This window comes from Scomber japonicus, chromosome 21 (assembly GCF_027409825.1).
Source record: "Scomber japonicus isolate fScoJap1 chromosome 21, fScoJap1.pri, whole genome shotgun sequence".
In the NCBI taxonomy this organism is placed as follows: domain Eukaryota; kingdom Metazoa; phylum Chordata; class Actinopteri; order Scombriformes; family Scombridae; genus Scomber; species Scomber japonicus.
The window spans coordinates 611,820-637,526 of record NC_070598.1 but is presented as its reverse complement, the minus strand read 5'-3'; the positions used below and the strand labels follow the sequence as shown (position 1 = coordinate 637,526).

Sequence of the window (25,707 nt, the reverse complement as noted above, 5' to 3'; positions counted from 1 at the left end):
CTCCACTTGCTGAAGAGTGTGCAGGGCTCTCCTCATGACCTTTTATGAATCTGTGGTTGCTTCGGCCATCTTCTACGCTCTTAGGGGTGCTGGAGAGAAGGCAGCATGGACTCAACAAACTGATCAGGAGAGCGAGCTCTGTTCTAGACTGTCCACTGGACTCCATAGTGGAGGTGGGTGAGAGGATGAGGATGCTCGTAAAGCTGACATCCATCATGGACAACACCTCTCACCCCCTGCATGACACTGCAGTGTCCATGAGTAGCTCCTTGAGCAGCAGACTGGAGGAGAGATTCCGCAGGTTTTTCATTCTTACTGCTGTCAATCTCTACAGCATCTGTGTGTGTGTGTGTGTGTGTGTGTGTGTGTGTGTGTTTATTAAAAAATACATGTCATGTTGGTTAGTCATAATATTTATCAGATTGAATTGATTGTAAAAATAACAAATTACACATTAACAGTCCCATGAGATTTCACCAACCCAGAACTGTCATTAGTAGGGAGAACACCTGTTTTTAACCTGCATCCTGTTGGATTCAGTTGTTTGGAGTTTCCATTTTCTAAATGTATACATTCTAAACTTTCTACAGCTCTGAACAGGTGATCAAACATTAAATCATTTCAAGCAGAAGCTCCTGTCTTCTAAAGAGATATTTATTCTTTATTCAGATTGTGGAGCTGCAGTCTGTCAGAGATCAGCTGTGATTATCTGGTCTCAGCTCTGAAGTCCAACTCCTCCCATCTGAGAGAGCTGAATCTGAGTAAAAACAAGCTGCAGGATTCAGGAGTGAAGCGTTTGTCTGCTGGACTGGAGAGTCCAGACTGTAAACTCGAGACTCTGCTGTAAGTTCACTGACTGTCTGTTACTATTGTTGATCTTAATGTTTAACAACTGAACCTAATTTATGTTCATACATAACTTACATCATGAACTTCATTTGTTTCCATATTAATGTTTTACTGAACAATGTTTAGTGTGTAGTTATAAAAGATGACCGATTGTTAAAGAAAGTGTAGAAAATGTTCACTGTTAGTTGTTAAAGTCAATGAATGTTTCTAATTGTTGGTAAAGAGTCACATCTGTATACAGAAGATCCTCTCAACTAATATCTGTTTGAAACTGATCCAGTTTACTTGATGAAGGAGAAATATTTCTTAGGGTGTTTAATAAATCTCTGATCTTTGATATTGATTGATCAGAACACACAGACACACACACACACACACACACACGCACAGATGAATGCAGGTGTTTAAAGTATGTTTATGAGTGTTGACATGAATATGTGTCTGAATGTTGTAGTGACATTTGGATGATGTCTGTAGAAGGCTGATATTATGATGATCCACAATAACACAGTGACAAAGTCACTCTGCTCATTTTAGAGAAAAGCTCATTAATGAGGACATAGTAATGTTGAACTACACAATTTTATCAATAATTTGTTCCTTTTTACAGATTGTGGGACTGCAGTTTGTCAAAATTCAGCTGTGCTTATCTGGCCTTAGCGCTGAAGTCCAACCCCTCCCATCTGAGAGAGCTGGATCTGAGTGAAAACAACCTGCAGGATTCAGGAGTGAAGCTGCTGTGTGATTCCCTGAATAGTCCAGACTGTAAACTGGAGACTCTGAGGTCAGTAGAGAGTTAATATCATTCCATATTGATGAGCCCCTTTTTTGTCCTTTGTCTCAGAGATATACATAGATATATTTGGATGATACAGTAAGCATCCGATCAAAGATCCAGTATTTCCAACTACAGTGAATCATTTCTTATTAGGGCCCAAGCACTAACAGTATACTCATACCCTAACTTCAACAGGTCGCCCATTTTGATTCTTACTTTCACACCTCGTACAGTAATGAAATCCTTCTAGAGATTTCACCCCACATAATTCAAATTCTCTCAGTGTCAGCTTAAGACCTTGAAGATGAAAAGTTATCAAAATCTTTTGCCTTTGTGATGCCTGGTGGGCGTGGCAGTGCGGCAAATTGAAATGTTTCACCATAACAGGACGTCCTTACAATTCCAACATACTTTTTCAAATCTGCCCTAAATCCCTCATGCATAATGGGTATTCCGCCCTGAACACATCTATATGTCAATATCAGGGTTGGAGAGTAATGGATTACATGTAACAGTGTTACGTATTTAAAATACAAAATACAAGTAACTGTATTCCATTATAGTTACAGTTTAAATTGGTGTATTCAGAATACAGTTACTTGCTTAAAAAATATTACTGATTACTTTACTGCACCACGCAGGTTGCACTGTGCGAATGCAGGTGGCATTATGCACGCGCAAATACGCTGTAAATCAATGCACGAAAGCACTTTACACACAACACCAAATGACAATTGCGGAGAACTACATGAACGACCAAGAGGAGGAGGACAATTTTGGCATGGAAATACAGAGAACATTTTACCTACACACCTGGTAAAGAAGATTGCAACATCAAAGTGCAGTGACAGCTTTGTTTACCATCAAGAAGCTGCTTTCAGCATCGAGAGGCTCCACGTCTGATTTGAAGAAGCATCTTGAGTTAAGTTGGCTAATTAGCGTTAGCTAGCCAGTCGGGTGATAAGTAAGTTATAAACATTGAGTGGGGAGTGGGGCCAAAACAACGGAGAAATTAACCCGGAAACTATTAACCTCTTAAACCCGAGAGTCGCCGCCTGTGTCTCAGGGCAGTTAAACAAGCACGAATATAGTCATATGACACCGTGACTCGCGGGATAAACCATCAAAGAAAAATCCAAAACTACAAATTATGTCATACCTTCGCTGTTTTTATGGTTAAACATTGTGTCTGGTCGCATAATATTCCCATTAACAGCTTCTCCAATGTGTCTGGATCATTTTGAGTCAATTCAAGCCATCAAGCCTTTGTCTCCATCTAGTGGTTGAACTGTGCTATTCTGACAGATTTAGCCAACTGCACTACTTTCTAGAGGGCATGAACTTTCTGCTGGAGCACAAGTTTTTCTTCATTCATCAATATTTAAGAATAAAAATTTTAATTTTACTTTCCCTAATTTCTGAGCTGTGGAAATTGATAAAGGTAAAAGAAATTGAAGAATGTTGACTCTTGGATGCCGCTTTTCTTTAAATAGTATCAGTTGCAGGACAAAACGTACCATTTTTGTGTATTTGCATAACTTTTTCTCTGAAGACAGGAATAAGATCATTCTCTAAAGCAAGTGTTAACTAGACATTCCACTAGATGATTAAACTAAAACTAAAAGTGTTTAGAATATATTACTTTACTTGAGTAATCCAAGGGAATACATTACAGATTACATTTTAGGACATGTTTATCATCAATAATCTGTAGGGGAATACATTTTAAAAGTAACCCTCCCAACACTCCGTCAGCGGCGCGGAACGGCTGTGCTACGGTTTAGCTCCGTCCTCTGCTCGGTGTCAACTCACACTGGCAGCGTTACAGCAGTGGAGCTCTGGGAGAGAAATCTGCCTTTTAAAATGAAGTTGCACTGTTAATGTAGTTATTACGGTAGCCCAATCAATTCCGAACGAGACCCTTTAGTCTACCGTAATTTCTGTAGTAGCAGCACAACTAAACAACCCGATTTTGTTAACTTGCTCAAATTTAGTTGATTTGGTAATTTCCTTAGATGTTTGTGCTGATGTCATGTGTCAGTAGCTACGTAGCTAGATGGAGTCTTTATCTGTCTGTTTTATTCCTGTTTGTTGCTGAAATACGATCGGGAGGCTGCACGAGTTGTTTTATTTTGAAAGACGGAAGTTTTATTATGCCGATTCTATGTCTGGTGCAATCTGCTTCCTGTCTGGTGCAATCTGCTCTGTTAGAAACGATTCCGTCAAAAATAGAAATGCTGCCCACTCTCATTGATTATAGTGGTACCTATCAGCTCCGGTGACCGCGGTGCAGCTGTAACGTGCCGCTGATGGACCCGGTGGAAATTGGGCTTTAGAGCACAGGAAGTTACACGTTCTGTACTTCTGTGAACTGTGCCTAGAAGGATGAAAAGTAACTCATGTTATATTATTGAAACGCATTGCTGGTAAATGTGCTGTTATAATAGCAATCTGCCAAAGTGACAGCGCTCCTGGATATTAAAGGAAATGGGAGATGACACTCTGATTGGTTTACAGCGTGTTACGCCCAAAACACACCTATGATTAATGAGGCACCTGGTGCATTGACCATTTTTCCGCCGTTGAAACAGCAAAATTGGATACGCCCCAAAGGCACTTGCACCACGCGCTTCACGCCATGCACTATAGATCGTTAAAATGGGGCCCTTTATATTCATGTATGTTTATCAAGAGGGCATTCATTCTTCTATTGAGTCTCCCTCAAACAGCAGACTTTTCCTCCAACTGTATAGTAGTTTGATGTAAGTCTGACTGAAATATATATGTGTCTAGGTTCTCCGATTCTGAAGGTTTACCTGTCACATTGACTGGAAACCAGAAGATGGTTGGTTGTGTGGAGGAAAAGGACAAACCTGAGTCTCCAGCATCCACCTGTGTGTCCAAATGTGAACCTTCAGACTTGAAGTAAGAAACTGTTTCTACTGAAATCAGAAATGTAGTAGAGTCATTTTCCATAATGTGAGCAGGAACCTTTGCATGTCTTAATCATAAATTTAACAAAAAAGGGTAATGCATTGCAAATCCAGATCATAGCTGGATTAGAAAGTCCTGATGATGATGAACAGCTTGATGGTTGTGTGGAATCATAGAGTTATCTTTAGAGAAGAGATAGAGTATGATTATTTGAACCCTCTTCATAAGACTGTCCAGATAACTGCTGTGTTTCTATTTATTCCTACAGGGAGGAGAACACACCAAACAGAGCTTCACCTGATGGACATGAAGGAGGTGAGTGTTGAGACTGAGACCAGTTCAAAGTGTCAATGTGACAAAATACACATCTAAACACAACTAGTGTAGATTGATTCTGTGTCTCTGTGAAGTCTCTGAAGTTTCTGGTGAAGCTCTGTCCCACTCTGAATGCATCATGGTGCGTTCGTTCACTTATCAGAGATTCAGAGTTAAACAACACAGGAGGCTGTGTTGGTGGTGTTGTTAAGGTACAGATCAGACAGGAAACACCATCCAGGAAGTCCAGTCATCCGTTTGAAGGTTTGAAGTTTGTAATACTCAGAAAGACTCAGGTATTTAATTTTTCAATACACCTTCTTGCTGGATGAGGTCACATTTCTTTGCAGCAAAAGTTGAACTAGGTCCCATTTTAAAGATCTATAGTGCATGGTGTGAATCGCATAGCTAGCAAATCCACTTTTGCTATTTTAACGGCGGAAAGATGGTCAATGCGCCAAAAGGGTTGGACTAGTCCCCTCATTAATCATAGGCGTGTTTTGGTAAACCAATCAGAGTGTCATCTCTTATTCCATTTAATATCCAGGGGCGCTGTTATATTGGCATGTTACTGTTATAACAGCGCATTTACCAAGCAATGTGTTTCAAGAATAAACATAACAGTTATAACTGATGTGTGGTTATACTGCAGCAGCCTGGTGTCATCTGCTGATTTAATAAACAATGAGTACTACAATATAAACAGCTGTGGATAACAGACACTGTAAGAATCATCCATACTCATTAACAGAACAGAGGAATTTGCAGATCTCAACCAAAGACTAGGATTGATGCTTTGTAGCATTTATAGACAATCAGAGAGAAAATAACCAATAATGAAAATAATCATTAGTTTCAGCTCTGAATCAGAGATACTGCAGTTTAAATCTTGAAGCATTTTTGTTTTGGTTCTGTTCTTGTCTCTTCTATTACACTCTGGTACTTCTTCATCCTCCAGGTCCTGGTGCTGGTGCTGGTCCTGGTCCTGGTCCTGGTCCTGGTGCTGGTCCAGCAGTGACGCCAAGTGTCCCAGCAGATAAAAAGCTGTTGTCTGTTCGGACAGGGTTCATTGACAGAGTGTCTGACTCTAATCTAAACACACTGCTGGGTAAACTCCTGGAGCAAGAGATCATTAATGATGGTGAAATGGAGTCTGCTGAAAACCCAAACAGAGCAAAGAAAGCAGGAGCGTTGATCGACATGGTGCGAAAAAAAGGACCAGAAGCCAGTTCAGCTCTGATCGCTGCTCTCTGTGAGGTGGATCCAGTTCTTTCAAGAGACCTGAACCTACAGTAGCAGAAAGTCTCACAGCAACTCATCTTCTGCTCTCAGGTGTTTCTGTTGTTTAACATTTAGTAAGAACCTTAAACTCACAGCTCTGTGCTGCACCACAGTTCAGGATATGAAATCTAGACTTCTGGTGAGTTTGAAACAGTAATGATCAATATGAAACATAGATTCTCTTATTAAAGCTGATTTTCATATAATAGGAAACAAAGTCTGAGTTTTCATCCAGTAATTAACTGCACTTGCTTCTGCTCTAGAAATGTTTTATTGTCTCTGATTTTTAAGGTGGACTCTGCTGTTCTGTAAATAAATCACAAGATTAAAAACATTCCTGTTTGACTTTTTGAAGTATGAAACATTTGGAGCTGTAAGATTACTGAATATGTGTCACGTTGGAGCTTTCAGGATTAATACATTTATTTATTTTCAGGTAATGATGAGAACTTGTGATTTCAATCATTGAAGGTTTGAATCCAGTCAGCATCAAAAGATCTAAAGAGACAAAGAAACAAGTGAAGGAATAAATATTCTTCCTCCTGCTCCATGAACATAATGACCTAAACCAACAGCAAACATACAAGTCAGCACTTTTCATTCTGAGACCCAGCTGGAAAATAATATTAGTTTTGAAGTTTTCTGCTCAGTGGAGGGAAAGTTAGACATATTCTCAACATCAACCTGTTTTCACTCAGAGACTCAGAAACCTGCATACAAGTGTCAAGTTTAAACCCTGATTCTCAGTTTTACTGTCCGTCTAACACATCTCGACTTTCTATGAGCACATCAAAAATAATCTTTAAATGATTCAGATGAAATAGCTCTGTGGTTATTTGTGAACAGCAGATGCCATCACTTTACTGAGGACAGAAAGGACAGTACTTTGATGAGTAGACTGCTTCTTGATGTTTGAGGCTCTATGTTGTTGATTAATATATTTTCAATAAATTCAATTATCAATGCTGATTAACTGATAATGTTACTGATAGTGTTTCTACTATTACTGCTACATGACTCGTATTAATATGTTGTATTATAAGCTTTGCCTAGAGGACAATAATAGAGAAAATGAAGTCAACTCTGATTATATCTTAATTCAGAATAATTAATGTTTTCTGTTTTTCACTTTTAAAGGTTTATCAGAGTCCTAATCATTGCAGTACTGTATAGAAGATTTCAAATATCTAAATTAAAACAAATTAAAACAAATCAAACTAATAAATATGTTGAAATACAGAACACACTATTGTCCCTAAAATGATGTGTTTACTGTGTCATAATGAAAAGACAATAAATGGTAAAATGTTAATTATTGAACGTTGTGTGTTTAAACTCAGCTGTCCTGCTCCTCCTCATGGAAACTAATGACGCTGCTGTATTTAGTGAGCAGATCTATGCTGCCCCCTGCTGGACAACACCGAGACACCTGAAACCTCTCCACTGTGTTTACTGGTGACGTTTAACATTAATGTGGCGTGAAAATTAATGTCCTAATAATACAACTATTAATTATGTTTAATTAAACTCCAAAACCCCAATAATTGCCGTTTTAATGTGTTTTTTATTAAATTATGACTAATCACCGAATCACTATTATTATTAACACTGTAAATACCTACCTAAAAATAAATACACAGTATAATTATTTATATGATCGTATTTTACTTTATTTCTTAGTTTGATTTGTTTTATTTAAGTATTTTAAAGCTTCCACATTACAGCAGTAGAGGAGCAGTAGAGGAGGAGCAGGAAGTAATGACTCAATAACGACTCCATTTTACAGTCCGCGAAGAGGAAGGAAGAAAACAGACCGAATAAAACAGCGTGAGTGTTCATTACATCTCATCTATCTGCAAACTGTGTGACAGTAGAGGGAAGACGTCTGTTTAGACATTGTCTCCAGGCTGAGGTGAGACTGTAACTCTGTCTGTAGACTCAGATTCTGCTTTGTGCTTCGTGTTTGAGAGAACAAACAAAGCTGTGTCACAGTTGAACAGATGTGAGCTGTGTCACAGATGTGCATTTTGTCATTTGCTGTTGTTCTCCTGACAGGCGCGTGCACAGTTAGACCTCCACGGGGGGGTTGAGCACCTGTCCGTTTGACCCAAAAAGGATCATTAAAGTGATTCGTGCTTCATCCAGTGTGACACAACAATACACTCTGCACCTCGGGCTGTTTCTGAATGCAGCTCAGAGTTTATATTTAATATTTCACTGCGATGTTAAAGTAACAGAGGACATACACAGCTGTATTCTGCTCTCAGTACACGTTTCTACGGGTTGTTTAAGTTAGTTTTAAAGATGTGAAAAAGGTTTGTATCTTTATCCACAAGCTACAAGATAAAGACAATAAGATGAAATGAACGTTTCCTCCTGTAACAGCTGAGTTTCTAGCATCAGATTGATCCACATTACCTTCAGTAAGCAGTGGTGTTGTCATCCTGTTTTGTGTTATTAATGTCACATATTAAATGAATGCCTAATGCACTGTTATATGTACAATAAGCATACTAACAGGTGAGTATGTGAATGAATGGGATTTTTACTCCAGGAAGCCAAAGTAGCTCCTCCCACTTCACAAATCTAAACTGGATCATTAACAGATCCTAATATGGGAGATTACTGGGTTCTTTATGCTATAACTTGTATGAGACTGTTTATTTCTGTTAGCTGTTACACTTGAACATACTTGCTAAAGATGTGTCCTGAGCTCACAATCAGTGTTTCTGCTTCATTTCTCAGACAGACTGAAGTCCACAACAAGAGTGATTGTGTGGAGGAAGAGGAGGACAGATCTGATATAGAATCTGGCTATCAGACTATGGACGGTGACCAAACTAAAAAAAACCCTCCAGACAGCACGTAAGATATTATATTACATTACATTCATGTGGTAGGCACTTCAATCAATCAATCTTAATCAATCTTTATTTGTATAGCTCCAAATCACAACAGAGTCATCTAAAGGCTCTTTCCACGTAGAGCAGGTTCTAAACCGAACTCTTCAGGTTTCATTTAAAGAGACCCAACATTCCCACATGAGCAGCACTTGGTGACAGTGGCAAGAAAAAACTCCCTTTTAACAGGAAGTAACCTTAAGCAGAACCAGACTCAGAGTGGGCGGCCATCTGCCTCGACCGGTTGGAGTAGAGAGGACAGAGAGGAAGGAGAGGAGAGAGAGGAAGGAGAGGAGAGCACAATGAAACTTGTTGTTCTAACAGACTTACATTTAAACTCTAGAAACTAGAGCTTGGAGGGTCATTCCTCTAAGAACCTGTTCAGTATATATACAGAGGCTTATAGTGTTTTTCCTTCTTGGAATGACCTCTCTTCGCTATCATGGGGTGTCGAGGTATCATTTGAAAAGGCAGTTTTTAAGCCTGCAGTGGAAGATTCACAGTGACTGTAGACCAGAGCAGCTCCTTGATACAGATCAGAGACAATAGAGTCTAAAAATTATATAAATGTGGCCTGAGCTACTTTAGTCAATGCTTGTAATCCTACTGGACATGCATCATGTTTCAGAAGCATCCCAGAGTCTCTATGGTCTGCTCTGCTAAACAGATGTGTCCAGTCTATTTTTGGTGGACGATGGTACGTCAAATCAATCAATCAAATCAAATCAAAGTACTTTATTGTCATTCCTACAAGACAGCACAGTATCTCTAGAAAATAGGCAATACAAGTTAAGAAATGTGCAATACTACAATAAATAAATAGATAGATGGCACCATACAGGACTAAAATCAATAAAGGAGGACATGTGCAGAGCTCTACCTTCTGTGGCTCCGGAGGTAGAGCGGCTCGTCCACTAATCAGAAGATCAGTGGCTCCTCCTCCTCCATCTGAGGGGCGTAGAACTGTTGGGAGATTGGGAGATTTGCACCGGCATGGAGTTACAATCCCAAGACACAGTGAGAGACCCTTTGTCCTTTTGATCATTTTACAGGGTAACATTTGAATAAAATCTGTTTGCTGTTTCCAGAGATCAGCACTACACTCATAGAGCAGATTCTTTACCACCCAGTTGTCCTTCTGTGAAGAGTGATGTCTCTAAAGAAGAGCCTCCATTCTTCAGTAATGAACCTGGACCCTCAGACTCAAAGTAAGAAAACTGCTACAAGCTTTAAATCCTACAAACTATTGACAGTGACATTCTTTGTGTATTCAGAGACCCTTTGTCCTTTTCATATGTTTACAGTTAGTATATAATGTGAATAAAATCTGTTTGCTGTTTCTAGAGATCAGCACTACACTCATAGAGCAGATTCTTTACCACCCAGTTGTCTTTCTGTGAAGAGTGATGTCTCTAAAGAAGAGCCTCCATTCTTCAGTGATGAACCTGGACCCTCAGACTCAAAGTAAGAGACTGTTTCTACTGTAAACTGACCTGAACATGATTTAGTTATAAGGACGAACTATTGGTGCAGATACTATTTAAAGGCTAACTACCATACACTGTATATAAAAATAGATGTAGCGAAGTGTGATGTCACCCATTGGTTTGCATCTTTCTATTGGACCTTCCAAATGAGGAGTGTGGGATGTTGCCTTACATGCTCTGGAGATATTCTCCACAACACCTGACCAAAACTAACATGAGCTTACTGAGAACACAGAGTGGTGCAGACTTGGGTTAACATTGGGTAACTTGGCTGAATTATGCTAACAGGGCAGGTATCGTTATGAAGTAATATTAAACTTTGTGAAATATTGTGACATTAGTCCGACTCAGCATGAGTCCTGTAGCCGAGGAGAGCAGCAGGTTAGCCAACTGTCAGTCAGCATCCACATGGCAGACATCAAAACTACTGTAAGTCAATAATTTAAAAAATGATGATGAGCACACTTGTTAGAGGACCTGAATTTAGAGATGGAGACCAGAATGACTTGTTGAAAATGATGATTGACTTTGTATTTCTTGAGAGTAGGTGATAATTTTTGAATGGGAGTTAGTTGGAGTCAGCATCTAGTCCTACAGCAACTTAGTAGATATTTAAGTGACACAAAGAAAGGTTCCCTGCTGCTTAGCAAAAACTAAAAGGAATGCAAACTTAGCTGCACCTTCCCTCCTACCATCGTGATAATCTGCCACCTGAGGCTGAGGTAACCAGACTGTAAATCCACGTCTGTCTTTATTATTTTTGAAGTACTCAGGAGCAGCTGACCTGCTGTTTGTGTCAGGACGTACTGAAGGATCCAATCTCTACCAGCTGTGGACACTGGTTCTGCAGACAGTGCATCACCTCATACTGGGACCAGTCGCCTTCATCAGAAGACTCCTCCTGTCCCCATTGTGGAAAAAGATCCAGAACCAGACCTGGACTGCAGACAGACAGCCAGACCAGTACTGTACAAAGTAAGACTGAAGATCTGTCTGCTGTCTAAAAACAGGACATTTTATTACACCAACATTTTAGATTACTGTAAAGAAAACACCAAAAAGTTTTTTGGAAAACTTTTTTTATTTCACAAACATTTTATGTTGGTAATGTAAATTATCCTCAGAGTAAGATTCAGCTGCATTCAGTACTTTTATATGCATGGAAATGTGATCACCAGGACGGTAGATAGGGAAAGTGGAGCTGCAGAATGACAGCAGAGCTCATCAAACAGAGCAGATTCAAAGTCTGACTGAACCCAAAGTCCAGTGGTTCCCCCCTTTTCAGTGGCCTGGTGGGTCCCCCAAACCTCTGTCTAAAGTGTTTTTTTACTTTTCTTTTACCAGTAGATGGTCTGCAGGAGCTTTTAGATGAACATCAGATCAGTCTGAGCAGCACATATGAATGTGTGACTCAAGGAACTGATGAAGCAGGAAGTAAAACCTTCCTCATCAGCATCTTCACTGAGGTCCACATCACAGAGGGACAGAGTGAAGAGGTTAATACCCAACATGAGGTGTGGCAGCTTGAAACAGCTTCCAAGATGAAGACCCTCCATGACACTCCAATCAAGTGTCAGGACATCTTTAAACCCTTACCTGACCAACAGAAACACATCAGAGTGGTTCTGATGAACGGCGTCGCTGGTGTTGGAAAAACCTTCTCAGTGCTGAAGTTCACTCTGGACTGGGCACAGCGCTCCAACAACCAAGATATCAGTCTGCTGATTCTGTTCTCGTTCAGGGCGCTGAACTTGATCAAAGATGAGCAGTACAGTCTGCTCATGCTGATCCATGTTTTCTATCCAACATTACAGAAGCTCACAGCAGAGAAGCTCGCTGTCTGTAAAGTTTTGTTCATCTTTGACGGCCTGGATGAAAGCAGACTTTCACTGGATTTCAACAACAGTGAGGTCGTGTCTGATGTCGCACAGAAGTCATCAGTCAGCGTGCTGCTGACAAACCTCATCCAGGGGAAGCTGCTTCCCTCGGCTCTCGTTTGGATAACTTCCCGACCTGCAGCAGCCAATCAGATCCCTCCTTCATGTGTGGACAGAGTAACAGAAGTACGAGGCTTCACTGATGCCCAGAAGGAGGAGTACTTCAGGAGGAGATTCAGTGATGAAGAGCAGTCCAGCACAGTCATCTCACACATCAAGACATCCAGGAGCCTCCACATCATGTGTCACATCCCAGTCTTCTGCTGGATCACTGCTACAGTTCTGGACCACATGTTGACTACAGACCAGAGAGGAGAGCTGCCCAAGACCCTGACTGACATGTACTCACACTTCCTGTTGGTTCAGACAAAGAGGAAGAAGAACAAGTATGATGAGGGACATGAGACGAGTCCACAGGAGCTGACGGAGGCTGACAGGAACCTTCTTCTGAAGCTGGGGAGGCTGGCGTTTGAACAACTGCAGAAAGGAAACATCATGTTCTACCAAGAAGACCTGGAGCAGTGTGGTCTTGATGTCACAGAGGCCTCGGTGTTATCAGGAGTTTGTACACAGATCTTCAAAAGAGAGAGTGTGATCTTCCAGAAAACAGTCTACAGCTTTGTTCATCTGAGCATTCAGGAGTTTCTGGCTGCAGTCTACATGTACCACTGTTACACCAGCGGGAACACACAGGTACTGGAGGACTTCCTGGGAAAAGAGTACAAACTCAAGGGATCAAAACCAAAGTCTTTCCATGACAGGACTTTTGCTTATCTCAGAAACAAAGATACCCATGACTCAACCCTGGATGACTTCCTTAGGGGAGCCATGGAGAAATCTCTCAAGAGTGAAAATGGCCACCTGGACCTGTTTGTCCGCTTCCTTCATGGCCTCTCTCTGGAGTCCAACCAGAGTCTCTTAGGAGGCCTGCTGGGTCAGACAGACAACAGTCCAGAAACCATCCAGAGAGCCATCAACAACCTGAAGAAGATGAGCATGTACGACATCTCTCCTGACAGAAGCATAAACATCTTCCACTGTCTGATGGAGATGAACGACCGCTCAGTACATCAGGAGATCCAAGAGTTCCTGAAGTCAGAGAACAGATCAGAGAAGAAACTCTCTGATATTCACTGCTCAGCTCTGGCCTACATGCTGCAGATGTCAGAGGAGGTTCTGGATGAGTTGGACCTGGAGAAATACAACACATCAGAGGAGGGACGACAGAGACTGATCCCAGCTGTGAGGAACTGCAGAAAGGCTCGGTTAGTACTGATGGCTTATGTTGAGATGTACATGTGGACACAACTGATGTGATTAACTTTATAAATCAGTGTAGATTAGTAGTTTAGTTATCCAAATATAAATAATATAGAATTATTATTTAATAACACTGCTGTTGAAATAGTGTTTCACCTATGTATTGAAAAAAATATGCCAGTTATATTTAGTCTCAAATGTTCTTGAGGAGGTTCCCCAAGGTTCCATAATCTGACACTTTTTATCACTATATTTGACAGCTTAAAATAATGTCTATAATTTTCCAAAGATTACAAAAGTCTTACAAAATTGTTTTCATGCTATTACTGCTATAATTTTTTATCCTAAGGGTTTGTGATTAAATAGTGAGCACAGGGAATGTTAAGGGATGCCACATCTTCATCTTAAGAACATGGACCACAAAAACCTCTGACCTAATTAAGGCTGATATGGGTTCAGGTCACACAGACAGACTGCGCACAATATGGAAGTTACTCAAAACATAAAACTGTATTGTCATCAAATGTGTTGTTATGTGTGTCATGACAGACTGTCTCGCCGTGGACTCTCAGACATTCACTGTGAAGTTGTGGCTTCAGCTCTAAAATCCAACCCCTCCCATCTGGTAGAGCTGGATCTGAGTCAAAACTTCTTGCAGGATTCAGGAGTGAGGCCACTATCTGCTGGACTGGAGAGTCCACACTGTAGGCTGGAGACTCTGAGGTAGGTACAGTTCACACATTTTGTTCTTCAGGCTGTGTGCTTCACTACATTCAATTTGAAGTAAAATAATAAATAGTCCAATACAAGTGCCAAGTCTCTGCTTTAAGTAGATGTATAGCATATTGAGAATTGTGTGGGAGAAAAAGCCCTTTTAGCCCTTTTAACTCATAGTTCCCAAAATGAAGTGCTCTGTACCGTACTGTCTTCTTCCGCTTTATCCTGGTCGGGTCTCGGGGGCAGCAGCCTAAGTAGAGAAGCCCAGACTTCCCTCTCCCCATCTACTTCGTCTAGCTCTTCGGGTATCCCGAGGTGTTCCCAGGCCAGCCGAGAGACACAGTCTCTCCAGCGTGTCCTGGGTCTCCTACCGGTGGGACGGGCCCTGAACACTTCACCAGGGAGGCGTCCGGGAGGCATCCTGACTAGATGCTCGAGCCACCTCATCTGGCTCCCCTCGACGTGGAGGAGCAGCGGGTCTACTCCGAGCTCCCTCCGGATAAATGAGCTTCTCACCCTATCTCTAAGGGAGAGCCCAGCCAGCCTATGGAGGAAGCTCATTTCGGCCGCTTGTACCCGCGATCTTGTTCTTTCGGTCACTACCCAAAGCTTATGACCAGAGGTGAGGGTAGGAACCAAGATCGACTGGTAAATCAAGAGCTTTGCCTTTCGGCTCAGCTCTCTCTTCACCACGACGGATCTGTGCAGAGTCTGCATTACTGCAGACGGCGCACCGATCCGCCTGTTGATCTGCAAAAAGCAGTGACCCAATCCTGAGGTCACCAAACTATCCACACTGTCCATAAAAATTATGAACAGGATCGGTGACAAAGGGCAGCCCTGGCGGAGTCCAACACTCACCGGAAAAAAGTCCGACTTATTGCTGGCAATGCGGACCAAGCTCTGACACCGGTCATACAGGGAATGGACGCCCCGTATCAGGGGGTCTGATACCCCATACTCCCGGAGAACCCCCCACAGGACTCCCCGAGGGAGACGGTCGAATGCCTTCTCCAAGTCCACAAAACACATGTGGACTGGTTGGGCAAACTCCCATGTACCCCCAAGGATCCTGCAGAGTGTGGAGCTGGTCCACTGTTCCACGGCCTGGACGAAAACCACACTGCTCCTCCTGAATCCGAGGTTCGACTATCCGACGGACACTCCTCTCCAGCACCCCTGAATAGACCTTACCAGGGAGACTGAGAAGTGTGATCCCCCTATAGGTGGAACACACCCTCCGGTCCCCCTTTTGAAAAAGAGGGACCACCACCCCAGTCTGCCAATCCAGAGGCACTGCCCCCGATGTCCATGCGATGCTGCAGAGTCGTGTCAACCATGACAGCCCCACAACATCCAAGGCCTTGAGGAACTCAGGGTGGATCTCATCCACCCCCGGGGCCCTGCCACCGAGGAACTTTTTGACCACCTCGGTGACCACCGCCCCAGAGATAGTGGAGCCCACACCCGAGTTCCCAGGCCCTGCTTCCTTACCGGAAGGCATGTCGGTGGGATTGAGGAAGTCTTCGAAGTCCATACATACATTACATACATATGGGTTTTACATATAAGCCCATATATACATTTGGATGTTGTCTGTAGAAGGCTGACATTATGATAATCCACAATAACACAGTGACGTGGTGGAATTTAGCTCAGTGGGAGGAGCGCCCGCCACATGTGTTGAGGCTGTAGTCCTCTTTGCAGGCTACCCCGGTTCGACTCCCGCACCGATCGGTCCTATCCTGCGTGTCATCGCCCCCCTCTCTGCCTCCTGTTTCCTGTCTATCTCTACTAACCTGTCCATTAAAGGCAAAGAGCCCAAAAAATATATACTTTAAAAAAATAACACAGTGACAAAGTCACTCTGCTCATTTTAGAGAAAAGCTCATTAATGAGAACATAGTAATGTTGAACTACACATTTAAAACCTGAACACATTTGATGGGACAATTCATGGATTTTAATAATTTATTCTTTATTCAGATTGAGTCGATGTGGTTTGTCAGAGATCAGCTGTGCTTCTCTGGTCTCAGCTCTGAAGCGCAATTCCTCCCATCTGAGAGAGCTGGATCTGAGCTACAACAAGCTGCAGGATTCAGAAGTGAAGCAGCTGTCCGATTTTGTGTCAAACCCACTCTGTGAACTGAAGACTCTGAGGTCAGTTCACATCATTTACTGTTTTGTAGATTTTGCAAGTAAATCTGTCCTTATTTCAATATTTTTATTGCTCTTATTTTACAAAATATAGCCTGTAGTTATAAATGTTATAAAAGATCCACTGTTTGATCAAAGCAATGATAATGCTTACAAAAATCTCATAATCAAGACAGATATGTTTTAATTAATATGACTTAATAAATTAATAGAGACTGAAACCAAACCAACAAAAAGGATAAAGCTAACATCTATAAGTGCCTGAACAAGCAAATAATAAATAACTAATTGGACTTTCAGAAACAATGGTGATATTTAAGAAAATTATTTCAGGAAAAGTGTCTGATAGAAAAAGGCCCTGTGGCCTGCTGACTGCTTTTAAAATCTGTTGACAAACAGGATCCCTGCATTTTAACATCAGAAAGCTCCAGATAGAATGTAAGATTGAAGGAGATCAGATTGGTACAAATGAGCATTCCCGTTTTATAAGTAAGGATTTCGCTGCAGCCGAGCAGGCCTCTAAATTGTTAATCTGTGTATGATCGTCAGCCTTTAGAGGCACATACAGCTGCGTATCTTGTGCATGTAATTTGGCTAAAAGATGAAATATAAAAAGAGAACAGCAGTGGACCATGAACAGAGCTGAGGTACCATAGTAATAGTATTTTATTAATGTAAATAGATGTATTTATTCTTTATTCAGATTAAGTGGGTGCAGTTTGTCGGAGGTCAGCTGTGCGTCTCTGGTCCCAGCTCTGAAGTCCAACTCCTCCCATCTGAGAGAGCTGGATCTGAATGAAAACAACAAGCTGCAGGATTCAGGAGTGAAGCAGCTGTGTGGTTTTCTGGAGAGCCCAGACTGTAAACTGGACAGTCTGGGGTGAGTTCAGTAACCAACTGATACTATTATTAATCTTATATATTACTGTTTGAAAGTTTGTGAACCCTTTTGAATTTTCTCTACATAAATATGAACTCAAATGTGATCATATTTTACACGTTCCGAAACATAAGATTATTTTCCTCAATAAATAAGTGAATAAGTGTAAGGTTTTTGTCTCATTGGTTTAATTGATGTCTCTTTGTGTAGTTTTCGGACTTGCATGGAATTCTTTACTTTAGTTCATATTTATGTAGAAATGGAACCAAATCTAAAACTTTAAAGCAGCAGTGTATGTTTAACATCTAAACCTTTTTATTGCACATCCATATCATACATCTGTACAGTTAATTGTATTAGTTTTATTTTTTCATTTCCTACTGTAGAAAATTGAGTTTATAGTTATGAAAAAGATGATTGATTCATAAAGAAACTGTAGAAAATATCCAGTTATTTGTTAAAGGGAATTATTTTTCGTCATTTTGGTTAAGAGTCAAATCTCAATACATAAAAACCTCAAACTAATGCCTGTGTTAAATAGATTAAGTTTACTTGTCAAAAATGGTTTGTTTGTTTGTTTCCATGAATAATGTTCATTGATGCTGATTATTCAGAACACACTCACACAGATGAATCAGTGTTAACATGAATAAGTGTCTGAATGTTGGTGTAATATTGAGCAGGGCATAGTAATGTTAAACTGCACATTTAAAACCTGATAACATCAAATTGGATCATAAATGTATTTCTATTTACATATTTTTATTCTTTATTCAGATTGAAGGACTGCAGTTTGTCAAAGATCAGCTGTGATTATCTGGCCTCAGCTCTGAAGTGCAACCCCTCCCATCTGAGAGAGCTGGATCTGAGTGAAAACAAGCTGCGGGTATCAGGAGTTAAGCCACTGCGGGATTTTCTGGATAGTCCAGACTGTAGACTGGAGACTCTGAGGTCAGTGATGATTTGAAGTTGGTCCTTGTTGATGAGCCCATTTATTTTTTGCAAAGATTATATTTTGGATGATACAGTTAGCATCCCATCAAATATCTATTATGTCCAGCTAGTGTGAAAACTTTCTTACCTCAGTGTTGAAGTTGAACTGCATCAATCCTTTTTCCTTTTTTCCTTTTTCTATAAATGGAAGTTTACTTGACATAAGTGTCTCTGACTGAAATGTATTCTTGTGTGTATATATATATATATATATATATGTCTAGACTCTCTGATTCTGATGGTTCACCTATCACATGGACTGGAAAGCAGAAGATGGTTGGTTGTGTGGAGGAAAAGAACAAATCAGAGTCTCCAGCACCCACCTGTGAGCCCAAACATCCTCCTCCAGACATCAGTGATGAAGCTGGACCCTCACACATAAAGTAAGAGACTGTTTCTACTGCAATCAGAAATGAAGTTCAGTAATTTACTTTAATGTGAGCAAAATTTTTGCATTTCTGAATGAGTTATCTTTAGAGAAGAGATAGAGTGGTTATTTGAACCCTCTTCATAAGACAGTCCAGATAACTGCTGTGTTTCTATTTATTCCTACAGGGAGGAGAACACACCAAACAGAGCTTCACCTGATGGACATGAAGGAGGTGAGTGTTGAGACTGAGACCAGTTCAAAGTGTCAATGTGACACAATTTTTAAGATTCAAAGTGAAAACAGCCCTTAGTTAAAACAACACAGGAGGCTGTATCTGTGGGCTGTGTTGTTACGGTGAGACATGAAAAGGAAGTCCAAACATGCTGTTAAAGATTTATCAGACGGCAACATGCTGCTCAGTGGTTTGTAATACTCAGACAGGATTTTACATCTCTGGAAAGTTAACATGTTGGAAACTATTTCAACTGTGAGAGATACACTACTCAACACAATCATGAGATACACCAGAGAAATACAGCATTAACATTTTAAAGGAATCCACCAGGAATGTGTGTTTGCATGTATGTGATTCGTCATCCCTGCTTCTTGCTAGATGACATCATGTATTGTAGCTAAAGTGGAGCTAGGTTCAGTGTGTTTGGTATTGTTGGACTGCTCTTACTCAGATGAATGAGAGGGTTTGTGTTTTTTCATACAGAGCTCCTGTCTAACACACAACCATCTGCATGTGGATATTATTATTTCTAGTAAAGGTTTTCCAGTAGAGATCAACAGGATACATGTGGAGAAAGTCTCTGTCCAGCCTTAAACTGGAGCTTTGTGTTTCAGATTTCAGTGTGTCTTAGATCATTGGACCATAAGGACGTCCAGAAGAGTTTAACATCTGCTGTTTGTCTTCTTCTCCACATCAGATGGCTCTAATCTCTCATCACATCCGTCCACATCCAACACAACCCTCAATGTGTCTGAGGACAGCAGAGATGATCCAGAGAGGATGAAGCAGCAGGTTGTGTGCAGAGATAATCTGACTGGAACAACTCACTGGCAGGTAGAGTCAATACAATAATTAAACAGTACAGAGTGCAGAGTAGAACCTGAAGCAGTGAGGATCCTGTCAGCTGTATGACTGAGAGTCAGCTGTTCAGTTTCTCTAACTAATGTTTTCACTTTCTACATTTTAGGGCTTCACACCCAACATGCTGACTGAGTCTGCAAACATTTCATACAGGTAACCAAATCATAAGATGAACAAGATTTCAACCTTCAACCTCATCAACTTCTTTCAGTGATGACACTTCACCTGCTTTCAGATAGTTCCGCTCTGTTCAGTCATTTAACTCATTTTAGTTCAGATTCAACGGTCCTGTCATCTCCTTTCACTGATTACTCTTCACTTTTATCACTTTTCATACTCTTCATATTCCTGCAGCTGCTGCTTCACTCACATCTTGTCCAGCGGATCAGTTTGTTCTCCAGCTGTTGAAGCACTGCAGCAGTCACAGCATATTATCTTTTCTTAGCTTCTATTGCCTTTATTTGAGTCAGTGTAGAGAGACAGGAAACAAGGGAAGAGAGAAGATATAACATGCAACAAAGGTCCTCTGGCTGGGAATCAAATCATGGACATTGTGTTTATATAGTATGAGCCTTAACCATTAGGACAGCAGAGCGCCCTGCAGCCAATAATCTGCAGCAAATTCATTCTTTAAAAAGCTGCATGAGTCTGTGTTGTGTGATCAGCTCCTCTGTGTCCTCCAGGTTCAGCTGTCCTGGTTCAGGTGTGTTCAGGTGTACTTTGACTGGACTCATGTTTGCTATGAGTAAGAAGGCGGAGCTACAGTACTGGACTGTCCAATGGGATGAGAGTGTCCTACAACCAGCTGGTAAAACAGCTGCAGGGCCGCTGTTCAACATCCAGTCCAGTCCTGAAGGTGCTGTCAGTCAGCTCCACCTGCCACACTGTGAAACCATGGATGGTAAGATGATTATTGAGCTCTGTGAGTCACACAAGACAAACACTGAAGATTTATGTGTTCTTACAGTCTTACTGCAGTAAAGTTTGTCTTGTCATTTGGGGAACTGACAGTTGGGTTGGATGATTCGTCCAAACTGTTTAATTCTTTATGACCTAGAAATCAAATGAATGAGCACTAACATCATAACGAATGAGCACTAACATCGTAATGAATGAGCACTAACATTATAATGAATGAGCACTAACATCATAATGAATGAGCACTAACATCATAATGAATGAGCACTAACATTATAATGAATGAGCACTAACATTATAATGAATGAGCACTAACACCATAATGAATGAGCACTAACACCATAATGAATGAGCACTAACATCATAATGAATGAGCACTAACATCATAATGAGGTTGTTAGTAAAATAAAAATGTGTTTTCACAGCTCCGCTCCCTGAAGGTCTGCTGTCTGTCGTCCACATCACTGATGATGGAATGAGCTTCCTGAAGCCGCTGCACATTACAGACACTCATGTGGTTGTGAACGTCCCTCACCTCTCTGCCTTTGGCCTGGTCTGGGATCTGGTTAAGAAGTTAATTAACACCAGAAGACCAATCAGTGGCCAGGTTCTGCTGTTCCTCAGACCTCCATACAGACAGCAACGAATCCTGGATGTGTTTCTGCTGCAGGTCAACGTTCCTTTGACTGAGGTAAAACTATCTGTCTGTAATAAACATCAGCTGATTCCACCACAGGATGATCAGTCACCTGACTCCTCTGTTATCAAACCTTTGCTGTGGTAAGAAAGTGTGATCACCCAGTCTGAACTGATGTCACTTATAATACCACCAGGTGATGTAAATATCGAATAGTGGACTAAATAACATGAATTTAAAACCTTCATGATAAAAATATTTGTTTAGATTTTTTTTAATAAACTTTTCTTGTTTTAACACAATTATTTTCATGTTATTCTGAGATATTTTCACAAGAAACTTGTTGTTATATTTAACAACATTAAACTGTATATGTTAAACATTAAACTGCTTCTACAGGATCTCTGGATGATAGAAAGGTTATTAACTGACACAGCAGAGATGGAGGCTTGTTTAATTTGACCTACAACTCATCGAGATTCATCTACAGATGTTCAGCATGTACAATAACACAATATGAATAGTACAGAGAAGTTATTGTCTGTCTATCTGAGAATAAATGCCATGATAAAATGTCCTGGTGCTGAAGGTTGCTGCCCAACAAGGAGACGCAGAGAACATCAGGATCTCTTCTGACTGTGAGCTCAGCATTGGTCAAAGTTACAGTGTTCACTGTGAACCTGAAGCCTCCATCATCCAGCCCGAGGTGAGTCAGCGCTGATCCACTTCTGGTGCTCACTAATTTAATTGTTACGTGTACAATTTTAGAAAGTAACTAAGTTACTAGATAAAGAACTTTTACTAGTATGAAGATGACACTTTGTTTCTGGTTTTCAGCGTATATCATTTCGCACAAAGCTTGGACCAAACTTCTTCCCAACATTTGAGGTTTTCATCACTACAAACCAAGAGCAAGTGACTTTGATGGTCCAAGACCAAGAGAGGACAGAGGTGTGGAAACGTGTCTTGTGCCTGACAGGTAAAGTTTAGACCTCAGTTACAATCACACAACATTATAAATATAATAATGAATCCAGATCCAGATTCATCATGATGCCTTCAGGAAGCAGGAACGGTGCTCCAGATCTTTAACACAAAGACTTTTTGTCATTTAATGGATTAAATGTATGTTTAATCTAGATTGGTAAAAAGTGTTTGAGGAGTTGAACTTGAATTTGAAATACATTTTAGAAAAAAGAAACAATGGTTATCTCTGTGTCCATTCATGTGAGAAGCAGCAGTCGCTCTGTATTCATAGTTAATCTAACATGGAGGAGTAGGTACCGCCACGTGGAGATTCTGTTCAAATGTTCATCATTTCTTGCAAAAATGGCTTCAACAGTCTTCTCTCTGGTTAACTTCCAGGTCCAAGGGAAAATCTCCAGAGTCTCTCAGCGGGGGGAGTGATCCCAGCGGAGGAGAGGCTGCGATTGGTTCGGAGCCAGTTTATCAGTGGAGTGACTGAAACTATTCTAGACCAGCTTCTGGATAAACTTCTCGAGTGTCAAGTTATGAGTTACGATGAAATGCAGTCAGCCAGAACAAAAAGAGGAGCAAACAAAGCTCGAGACGTGATCGACTCGGTGCAGAGAAAAGGAAGGGAAGCCAGCTCACGTCTCATCATGGCCCTCTGTGAGGTGGATCCATACCTGTCCAGACAACTCAACTTCACCTCATGATCAACCTGTTAACAGCATCAGCATCGTTACTGTCGTCTGTAAATAAGATTTGATGCTTACGGCTGTTTTTTATAAGTGGACTTTCACTCAGATTTCACTCAAACAATACTTGGACTACAGGAGGAGGGATTCCAAGCAGAGAAGTTGTGTCTGCAAAAATGAACTAAAACAGATGCTGTTGCTGTTAAATGAGACCAAACGTACTTTTCTGTGAGTGCAGCCGCTGGTCTTAACCAAACACTGTTGGTAAAAGTGCAGTCAGACCCTTTTCTGAATAAATGTAAAAGTCTTAACTGAACAGTTTGCTGTCGTTCTCCAACAATGAGAACCGTTGCTTCTCCACATCGTGTATTTACCTCACAGTGACATGTAGAGTTAACTAATCAGCTGTTCATCACTCCATTTAAATGGAAAAAAAAGTCAAATCTCTCACCTCTTTGCTTCAGACGTGCCTTACAGGAAGGGAAATTCCTGTTTTCCACAAGTTCTTGCACCCAAATATACATTTAGGTTGAATGTTTGCAGTATTTTGTTACATATGGACCTAATGTCCCAGGTGGAGCCTTAAACCTCAGTCTCAGTAAACATGGTTCATGTTAAGCTCACAGAAATCTTATCAACTATTGCCTAAAATGGATATCAGACAGTTTTTGGTTGGTGGATTAAAGAAACCAATAAATCCATACAACTAGAGAAATCACATAATGTTGAGAAACGAGTTCATGAATCCTTTCATGATCCACAGCAGCTCAACCAGACTGTAAACATTCAAATTAGTTGTTTTTTTTACGCTACAATTAAACGGTTTTCCTCTATCTTACATGCATTGCTTCATAGTTCTGTACATATGCTTCTACATGACATGGTAAATTGGAAAAAGCTAAATAAAAATGTTTCTTTAAAAAAGTTGGAAAGAAAAGTCCCAGGAGCTTCTCTAAAGTCCGTTTTTATGTATTAAAGGTCAAAATCTGTTTGTTTACTGTTCATCTCTGGCTTTCCGTTACTGGACTGGGACCAATCAGACCAGCAGGAACCCAACAAGAGTTCAGCTGCTGCTCTGAACAGCTGTGACGTTAATCTACAGGGAATCATTCTGGATTTCACTGAACTGAAGAAAGAGGAAGGAGCAGGTCACAGTCACAGTGTTGTTCCCTGTTTCCACCACTAGATGGAGTTCAGGTTCCACACAGAGCCAATCAGAGTCAGTCTGACAGCAGCAGCAGGATTTTAACCACTGACGCACTTTTAATCTCATTTCACACAGTTTCATTTGTCCACGCTTTAACCTCTTAACACACGCCCCTGTTTTTTATGTTGTTAGCCTAAACGACATGCTCAAGTTGTGAGCAGCACAGATCCCACATGGTTAGAGACTCAGAGATGTGTCTGGTATCATTGGAAAGGAAACACTCTCAGGATTCTTGTAAAAGTGTCTGTGTGATTCTGTGACTTACTGACAAAGAGTGGCAGAGGTTACAATGATGGGGTTGTTTACTCGCCCATAGGTTTGCCTTTACAATGACATGAGTACAGACATTCAGGGACCTCTCAGGGTTAGGGGTTGGGGGGGGGGGGCAGGGTTAGGGGTCAGGGACCTCTCAGCAGGATATAGACACAATGAGGCCACAGCCACAGGTCTTGGCTTCATGCAGTCCAAATTTGGAGTCAAAAGACCAAAAGATGAATTTTTCAGAATTATTTTTCAACAGGTATGTCCATGCGTTTTCCTCCGTTGTCCTTTTTGGAGACTCCAAATGGACACTTGGTTACCATGGTTACCAAAGCTGTATAACCACAATCAAACACCTATAACTTCACATCCCCTTTGCCTACAATCAAAATCTTGGTCTCTAATGAAAGCTGACACCATATTATTATTATTATTATTAATATTATTATTATTATTATTATTACATATAACCATATTTTTTTGTTTGGCCATATCTATCTATCTGTCTATCTGTTTATTTTGGTATAAGTCATATGTTAAGTCGAAGAAGAACCAACCGTGTACCAAAATGCCGAGTGCGTAATGATATATGGTTCAACTCTTCAACGCACAGGGCGCACGCCGGTTACGCTTGGAGTTTGTTTATGGACAGCCAAACCTGATAGCTTAGTGTCATACACCGTTGGAAACCTCTGACTATTGGCTAAAAGGTTATCAACTTCATTTCACCGAATATTTCCATAGGCTGGAACAGCTGTCAATCAAAGCCATGTCGTCATTGTTGTCGGTCACATGTCCTCATTGGCTTTGGAGACATGTGCTGCCTAATCCTAAACACCGATTGGCTTGTGTGTGGTGTCGTCAGAAGCAGGAGAGGGTCACGGTCGTAAACATCTAGTCACGTGTACTCTGAGATGCACGTGCACGTCAGGAAATGACGTAAACGGACCGTATATGGTTTGTTATTTGTGTTATTACGTTACGTGTTGGACTAAATACATGTTGACATATTGAGGAAAGTATTCCGGTTTTATGGAAACGGATTTCATATTTCAGCAGAATGGATACT

General features: G+C 40.9%; 1 protein-coding gene and 1 long non-coding RNA gene across 2 annotated transcripts in view; both read left to right on the top strand.

The window, feature by feature from the left end:
* LOC128382757 (uncharacterized) overlaps positions 1-24,087 on the top strand; it is a 371,423-nt gene extending 347,336 nt beyond the window's left edge. The window contains exons 21-34 of the mRNA XM_053342769.1: positions 670-843; positions 1,460-1,633; positions 16,445-16,618; positions 17,319-17,495; positions 18,273-18,446; positions 18,713-18,871; positions 19,044-19,090; positions 19,791-19,927; positions 20,061-20,107; positions 20,638-20,855; positions 21,298-21,563; positions 22,099-22,215; positions 22,347-22,488; positions 22,875-24,087. Coding sequence (XP_053198744.1) covers positions 670-843; positions 1,460-1,633; positions 16,445-16,618; positions 17,319-17,495; positions 18,273-18,446; positions 18,713-18,871; positions 19,044-19,090; positions 19,791-19,927; positions 20,061-20,107; positions 20,638-20,855; positions 21,298-21,563; positions 22,099-22,215; positions 22,347-22,488; positions 22,875-23,188 — 2,320 coding nt within the window. The 3' untranslated portion in view covers positions 23,189-24,087. The remainder of the gene's footprint in view (positions 1-669; positions 844-1,459; positions 1,634-16,444; positions 16,619-17,318; positions 17,496-18,272; positions 18,447-18,712; positions 18,872-19,043; positions 19,091-19,790; positions 19,928-20,060; positions 20,108-20,637; positions 20,856-21,297; positions 21,564-22,098; positions 22,216-22,346; positions 22,489-22,874) is intronic.
* LOC128382183 (uncharacterized) lies at positions 7,963-11,443 on the top strand. The gene is made up of 5 exons (XR_008323688.1): positions 7,963-7,984; positions 8,903-9,022; positions 10,110-10,265; positions 10,402-10,521; positions 11,311-11,443. It is a non-coding gene; the product is annotated as an uncharacterized LOC128382183 (long non-coding RNA).
* Positions 24,088-25,707: the final 1,620 nt, after the last annotated feature.